Consider the following 7,646-nt stretch of genomic DNA (forward strand, 5'->3'; position numbering starts at 1 on the left):
CAACCCCTGACCGCCCCACACCCCAGCATCAACAACTGCAGCCACCAGCTGGCCTAACGTGGCCTCACGAATAGACCTTGCTCAGCCCAAACAGACTCGGACCATATACTCATTGAAATATTTGAGTTAGTTCCCAATATTTAAAAATTAGAAAGATTGATTTAAAAATTTCCATCTCTAGCTTCTCTTGAGAAAAATCCGATTGTTTGGCAGCCTTCCGTTCTAGCTCAGCAACAGTCGGTCGGAGCTGAATATTAGCTGCTACAAAGGGGAACATCATTGCTAGCTTGCTAAGGTCCTCCTTGGTCCCAGCTGTCTGTCAAATCTTCTCTATCTCTCTTTCCCATTGTCTTTCTGTATATTTGCCTACTTCTCTCATGTGTGTTCCCTGCCTGGCCTCTGTAGGCCAGTGAATTTGCAAGCTCTTAATTCGACCCCTTCTCCAACATCAAAGTGGTCCACCTGGGCCGTTGATCCCATCTTTTTTGTCGCCTCCCTCAGCAACTTGCCCTGTTTACAGGGCTTCTATACACTGGAGACATTTGCCATCTTCACACTGTGGTCACACACTCCTGGGATAGGCGTCTTCTCACTTTCTTGTCACAGCTAGACTTCTCTGAAGGGAGAAAAAAAATTCTTCTCAATCTTATTAACTCCTAAGTTTTTGTAACTTGTGTAATTCATCTTGCCAGTTGGACTATATGCTTTTTTGTGGATAGGTTTGATAAGCCTGATTTGTTTTTATAATATTCCCATTATCATAAAAATAAGAGCCATTCATATTATAAAAATAAGAGCCAGACATATTAGATGAATTAATGAGGAGGAGGAGGAGGAGTAGAAATAGTAATAATAATGGAATGTGTTAGGGGAAAAGTAGCAAAAAACTGAACCAAACAAGAGTTATACTTATTTTCACCATATCTCACTTGACCATCCATCTTTCTGACTCTAGCTTCAAGAAGCCATGATCACTAACATGTATCACTAAAAAAGGACAGGATTTGTGGCTTCAACTAAAAACTGTTAGAATATAGTAAGCTCTTAAGCAACTGCTACAGCATGTCACTTCATCCACACCCAATGCAAGTACCAAATATGGGTATCGTTCTTACGGAAATTTCAACAGTGGCTGATGTCTACAGTAAAGAATAATTAGGAGGATTTTGTTTCAGGACCTGACAACCGATTCTGTGCTATCGCTATGAGATTTTAGTTGGAGATTTCATATATGTCCATTTACTCATGGATATTAATTATACATCGTTCCCCTCTAAGAAAATATAACTGCTTATTTTTCAATTGTGACTGTCTTGTGTTCATTTCTTAACCAATATCAGAAATAGACATGCATGTGTGCCCACAGTGCATGTCGCAACATGTGAACAGTCAAAGATGCTATGTCTAAAGCCATAAATTTGTGATCTTTAATAAAACAATGTGTAGCAATATGTTAAAGTATAAAATTTATTTATCATCTTGTTTATAACAATAGCACATTCTTTATGCTGTCTCAGGTAGTTGTTTTGTATAAACATAAACTCTAGAAGTTTTTATTTTTTTATACAGGATGATTAATAAATTTCATATCTAAAATTTCTAACTTTTTTTTTTATTCCACAGCACTCTCAACAATAACAACATCACCAGACTTTCTGTGGCAAGTTTCAACCATATGCCTAAACTTAGGACTTTGTAAGTAGTCACAATATACATATGAAGGTCAATTTAATCAATTAACGGTTCCCTTTAAGTACTATTTTTAGTAAGCAAACACCAAGACCACTAGTAGAAAACACCACTTTTTTTTAAAGTTTTGGATATTTGAGTAAATTAACTATTCTGAAAACTTGAAAGCTTTCTTTAAATGGTATGTGTTCTGGGAAGTTTAAGGGGAACATTTATTTTGAGCTGTTGTGGAGGTCACATTTCATTAAGAAATGGAAGACTCCTTGATTGGCTGTCAGAAATGATAAATGGTAAATCTTTATGATTTTATTACTGTACGTCACACAAACCTAATAAAGCTAAACTGGCTCTCCAACATTCTTTGTAACGTAAAATTACAGCATAACCCTCTAGTGCTTCTATAATTAAGGTCGTGTCAGCATTTCTATTTAAAAATATCTTTTCAGGAGTTACAGATGGACATTAAAATATTTTAGGTGAATAAAATGGTTCACTAATAAAGTATTTACTACAGCTATGTTTTTTTTTTTATTCTTGGAGAAGAATAAATCCTTAAAACCGGGGTGGGGATATTTAGTTAAAGCATTTTCGGAGATAAATCTCATTTGAGCTGGGTTTCAAAATCACCTTGACCCAAAAATAAATAAATAAATAAATAAATATATATATATATATATATAATATTCAGTATGTGAGAAACTGTGGCAAACATAACCAAAGCATTGGATTTCTTGAAAAACTATGTGTTTTTTTAAGTGGGGTACATGTATTTTGATTGAGTTTTCAAAATACTTTTTATTTTACAACAGTTTATAACTGGAAAAATTACATTTATTTTCTCTTTAATAAAAAATCAATTGAATTGCGAGATTTTTCATAAATTAGTTAATACCAATCTTAATGCTATTTTTCTCACTAAAATATAGCTATATATGCAATAATCCATCGTTATAATTTCCTTGGAATATGATTTAGCAAATTAAAACAATTCTAAAAGTATATAGACATAACTAAATGTTTTCTTGGAGTTATCAGATTGAGACTAATCTGACCAAATTAACAGCCAGGTTCACTGAAACTGTATTTGATGAAATTTGTTTCTCATTAACTTTAGTTAATTTTTTAAAAAACAAATTGATCAAGCTTTCATTTCTTGCAAAAATAAAGCCACTAAGACTCTAAAATCATTCATCACCTGCATTTTTGATACTGTGCCTTATTTTCTTATAAAATAAGAAAATATAGTTTGTCTTACCAGGTTTTTAAATTTTATGTTCTATTGTTATTTCAGATTTGTGTGCATGTAACTGAATCTTGTAATGTGCTTGGTTTAGATGGAGATATTTAAAGGACAATTAAGTAGAAATGTGCTATGTGACTTCCAAAGGATGCCACTCTGAGCTCCATGCTAACGGAGCCAGAGGTCACTTAACTTTCCCAAAATGTAGCTTTTTGTTCCAGTTTAGTTTTGATGCTGTCTAATTTTGATGCAAGATCATTCCATATCTACAAGCTTAAGGAGTGTGTAAGATAGTCATGTAACTAAATTCCCTTGCTTTGGTTGTTTCATCATTCTATATTATCACTGCTGCTTAAAAATTCCATTTTTATGGTCCAATTATCTTTCTGGACTGAGTTCCATGTTTTAATATCCATTACTGTTATTGGGTTAGAATTGAGTACATCAGCTAAAAATGGCTAAAATGGTATTACTATGTCGTAGATGATTCTGGGAATGATGCTTTGATTTATAGCTTTGGATGTCCTTTTCTTTAGTTTGAGAAAACATAAAAGCCAGTTTGAAGTCATTTACCTAATTTAGTGGATACATTTGTCTGATATTTTATTAATGGAGAAGTGCTATTTGCTGCTTGGACGGGATCCACAACCTGGTGTGGATCTCTGCCAACACAGAGGGGGCTCGCTTAATTCCTTCACTCCCTCCCATTTATGCCTTTTAATTTTAGTGTCCACTCTTTCAAGATAGGTCCTCAAGACCCAAAACTGCTAATTCCTTTTTCTGATATTAAACAAAAAGAAGGAAATCAGTAGAGAGATGGGCAAGAAGTGTTTTATATTGAATTATTGAGCAAAAAATGAAAGTGGCCTAAAAAGATTTGAAAGCAGTTTCTGCAGAGACTAAAAATGGCAGGAGTAACTAAGAATTCAAACTGGGAGCCACAACTTTTATTAACGTGCCTCCTAGCCCTAACCCGCCTTTTACCTCCTCATTCCCCCATGAAAATTAGCTGTTAGTATGTCTGGACTGCAGAGAATTCGCCTTGGACTTATTTGTTCTCTCTATCCTTTAGAATGAACACAGGCAAAAGATTGTTTTGGTTGTATCGAAGCTGCTTTACATTTGTTTAGCTCAGAGATAAAAGAAGAGAGACTTCATTCTGTGTTTTAAACCATTTTAACTTCTAGACAGATAATTAGATTGGAAGTTGCTAAACTCAATCTACTTATAGGTGAAGAAATAAAGCTATATATTATTACTAAAGCATTTTCCAAGTTTTGGAATAACTATGTTCTGTCTTCTCGCTTTCAACCTCTTTCCTCTCCTTCAGTCGCCTCCATTCCAACAACCTGTATTGTGACTGCCACCTGGCCTGGCTGTCTGACTGGCTGCGTCAAAGGCCCCGAGTGGGCCTCTACACCCAGTGCATGGGCCCTTCCCACCTGAGGGGCCATAATGTAGCTGAGGTTCAAAAACGAGAATTTGTCTGCAGCGGTAAGGGAGCAAGAACCTTTGTGTTGTCGTGTTTTTGGATACTGTCATGTAAGAAAACCGGAAAATGTGCACGCTTTACAGGTTTCAGCGATACCATCTAACGTGTGTGATTGTGCACTGATCACTCTATGGAAATCCTCTGTTTTAACGATGATAATAACATGTTCTAAGACATTCGTGCACAGTTGGTAATTACTGATTACTTATACCGAAGGTATGGTAAAAGACTTTTCAGTTTTCACTCCAGGGGAAATATAGGAAATCCCTAGATTTTAGTTCTATTTGCTACTCATTATTTTCCCTTTAAGTAATCATTTATATCTACTTTTATGTTAACAATTGGAAGTATGATTAATTATTCCTGGATCTCTGCTGGGAAATTCAAAAAGTAACTCAATGGTAGTTGCAGAGTGACAAAATACTTTTCGCGTATACATATGTACTAGTGGTTCAGTTCTACTTAAAAGAGATAAATGACTAGCTTTAGTAACAAAAATCTGAAAACTGAAATGAGACATTGGCTAGTAGGTGACATTTACTTAGTTATTTCTTTGTGCTTATGTACAAATCTAAGTATTTTACACATATTTATCTCATTTCGCCTCCCTCATAATTGTAGAAAAATGTAATAGTATCTTTTTAACCATTTTTAAAATTTTTATTTTTTAAATTATAATTGACATTTAATATTGTTTTGTATCAGTTTCAGGTGTACAGCATAGTGGTTAGACATTTATATAATTTACAAAGCGTTCCCCTAAGTCTAGACCCATCTGACACTGTACATAGATATTACAATATTATTGACTATATTTCCTATGCTGTACTTTACATCCCCAGAACTATTTTGTGACTACAAAATTGTACTTATTACTCCCTTCAACTTTTTCATCCAGCTCCTCTAACCCCCCTCCCATCTGGCAACCCAATTTGTTCTGTATACCATTGAGTCTGCTTCTGTTTTGTTTGTTCATTTATTTTGTTCTTTAGATTCCACGTGTAAGTGAAATTATATTATCTTTATATTAGAGATTAAAAAGCTGAGAAAAAGATGCTAAATAACCATGTCCAAGGTTATATAGTTGAATCTAAGAATCTCAACCTAGGCAGTCTGATTCCCGAGAGAGAGAGATTTAGATATAGTTATAAAATTGTATATAAATGTATTGATCCATATTAAAATATAATTTACTCTTTTTTTATATATTTTTATTTGTTTTTTAAAAATTTTATTTTATTGTTTCAAGCATACAATACACTGTTTAGACATTTATATAGTTTAAAAAACGATCCCCCTAATTGCTCTTTCTCTCCTCTGGCTCTCCACCTAGCCATTACATTAATGCTAACTGGATTAAAGGCTTAAATGTAAGACCGAAACCATAAAACTTCTAGAAGACAACATAGGCAGTAAAGTCTCTGATATTGCTAACGGTCATTTCTTTTCAGATGTAATCTACTTTATAAATATAGGGTTCGTTCTGCCTCAGAGATATCTGTTCAAATTACAATAAAAGACATTTAAAAAAATGTATGTAATGCATCATAAATAGCTAACAGTTTCTTAAAAAAGAAGTGAGATGATATGCTAGTATAGGATTCTAAGTTATTGTTATCTTTTAGTCCTTTTTATGTATTTTCCCACACTTTTTATAACTGAAACAAAATTTTTTTATGATGTCATGGAATGTTCTCAATAGGTCTGATTGCTTTATAAAAAAAAAATAATGAAATGACTAACCATTCGTTATAACCACTTTTTTCTCTCTTCGCTTCTCCTTCCCTGTTTTCTAGACGAGGAAGAAGGCAAGTTCACGCTTCTTTTTTAGACTGAGACTATTTTTGTAAACCTTGAGAGCTTGTTGAGGGTTGGGTCAGGAACTAGCCTGCAGCCTCTCTTCCTGGCGTCTGCCTCCACCCAGGTTCTCCCCTGCAGAGTCGAGAGGGCTGTCCCTGAGCCAGTAACCATGCTTGCAGGTTCTCATTTGTTATCATTCAAACAATAAAATCTCATTTCAAAATAGCTCTGTTTCCAAATAAGGAGTAATGAAATTATATACCTACAGGTAACCACTTGTGCTAAAATTTTAGGCCATGCAAAGGCAAAAACAAAAACAACATATCAACTAAATTACAGAATGACATGTTATAAATTATTATAATAACTTCAAAGAAAATGGTACTTTTGAACCTATCCAGACATTAAACAGCATGATCTAATATTTCTCCATACTTATCGGCACATGATTACTTATTTAGACTCAAGAGGGAAATTTTACTGTTTTTTTTTATTTTTTTTTTATTTTTGAGATAAAGAAGGTTAAGCTATATAAGTTCAATAAAGACCAAGCTCTATTTAAGCTTATTAGGAATGGAATACCAATTAGTCTGAAGTTGCTGCTTTTTTTTGGAATTCAGAATACTTTTGAATAGAAATCTAGTTTCTAATCTGAATTTAGCCTTTCTCACGATTATTTCAAGCCTTAAAAATTATCTTTACAATTACTTTTTAAAATCTCATTTGCTTCATCTGAACATTAACCCCAAAATATAAATTCATGCTTCCGTAACTATATTTTAGAAAGACAGGCCCATTTTATCATCAGGTACTGAGAGAAATGTATTTTTGTTAATTGACATGCTTTGTTATTTGAGATAAGCTTGCATGTTTTACAACTATTGTTTCAGGAGGGAAAATGTAATTGCTGTGTGTTTCTTTTTCAGGTCACCAGTCATTTATGGCTCCTTCCTGCAGCGTTTTGCACTGTCCAGCTGCTTGTACCTGTAGCAACAATATCGTAGATTGTCGTGGGAAAGGTCTCACTGAGATCCCCACGAATCTGCCTGAGACCATCACAGAAATGTATGTGCCCTGAAATTCCCTCTTATCCCTCCACCTCCCCAGTGACCCAAACCATGACTTTCCTTAGGAGATTCCCAGATTATCAAAGGCAGATCTGATCAATTAGCTTAGACAGATGGTCCTTTCAAACTGGTATTGACCCTTACTCTGTTTAATTAAATATCTTGTTGAGGTGTCTGAGATTTGTCTTTTTTTTGTTTTGTTTTGTTGGTTTTTTTTTTAATCAAGATAGAATGAAAAGGGATGTATTTTAAGAGTAAATAGTGCCTTTCCTTCCCTTGAGAAGGGGTTATTAGGCTATTTAGGAAAACCTAAGAATGGCTATACCTAGTCTGACCCTTTGGGCCTGTAGATCTGCCC

The 7,646-nt window shown here is 34.2% G+C and overlaps 1 protein-coding gene across 1 annotated transcript in view; it reads left to right on the forward strand.

The window, feature by feature from the left end:
- The window catches only part of SLIT2 (slit guidance ligand 2), a 344,129-nt gene that overhangs the window by 225,019 nt on the left and 111,464 nt on the right, over positions 1-7,646 (forward strand). Inside the window, exons 7-9 of the mRNA XM_023533952.1 lie at positions 1,624-1,695; positions 4,260-4,423; positions 7,148-7,286. Of these exons, the coding sequence (XP_023389720.1) occupies positions 1,624-1,695; positions 4,260-4,423; positions 7,148-7,286 (375 nt within the window). The remainder of the gene's footprint in view (positions 1-1,623; positions 1,696-4,259; positions 4,424-7,147; positions 7,287-7,646) is intronic.

Source organism: Pteropus vampyrus, unplaced genomic scaffold (assembly GCF_000151845.1).
Source record: "Pteropus vampyrus isolate Shadow unplaced genomic scaffold, Pvam_2.0 Scaffold5, whole genome shotgun sequence".
In the NCBI taxonomy this organism is placed as follows: Eukaryota; Metazoa; Chordata; class Mammalia; order Chiroptera; family Pteropodidae; genus Pteropus; species Pteropus vampyrus.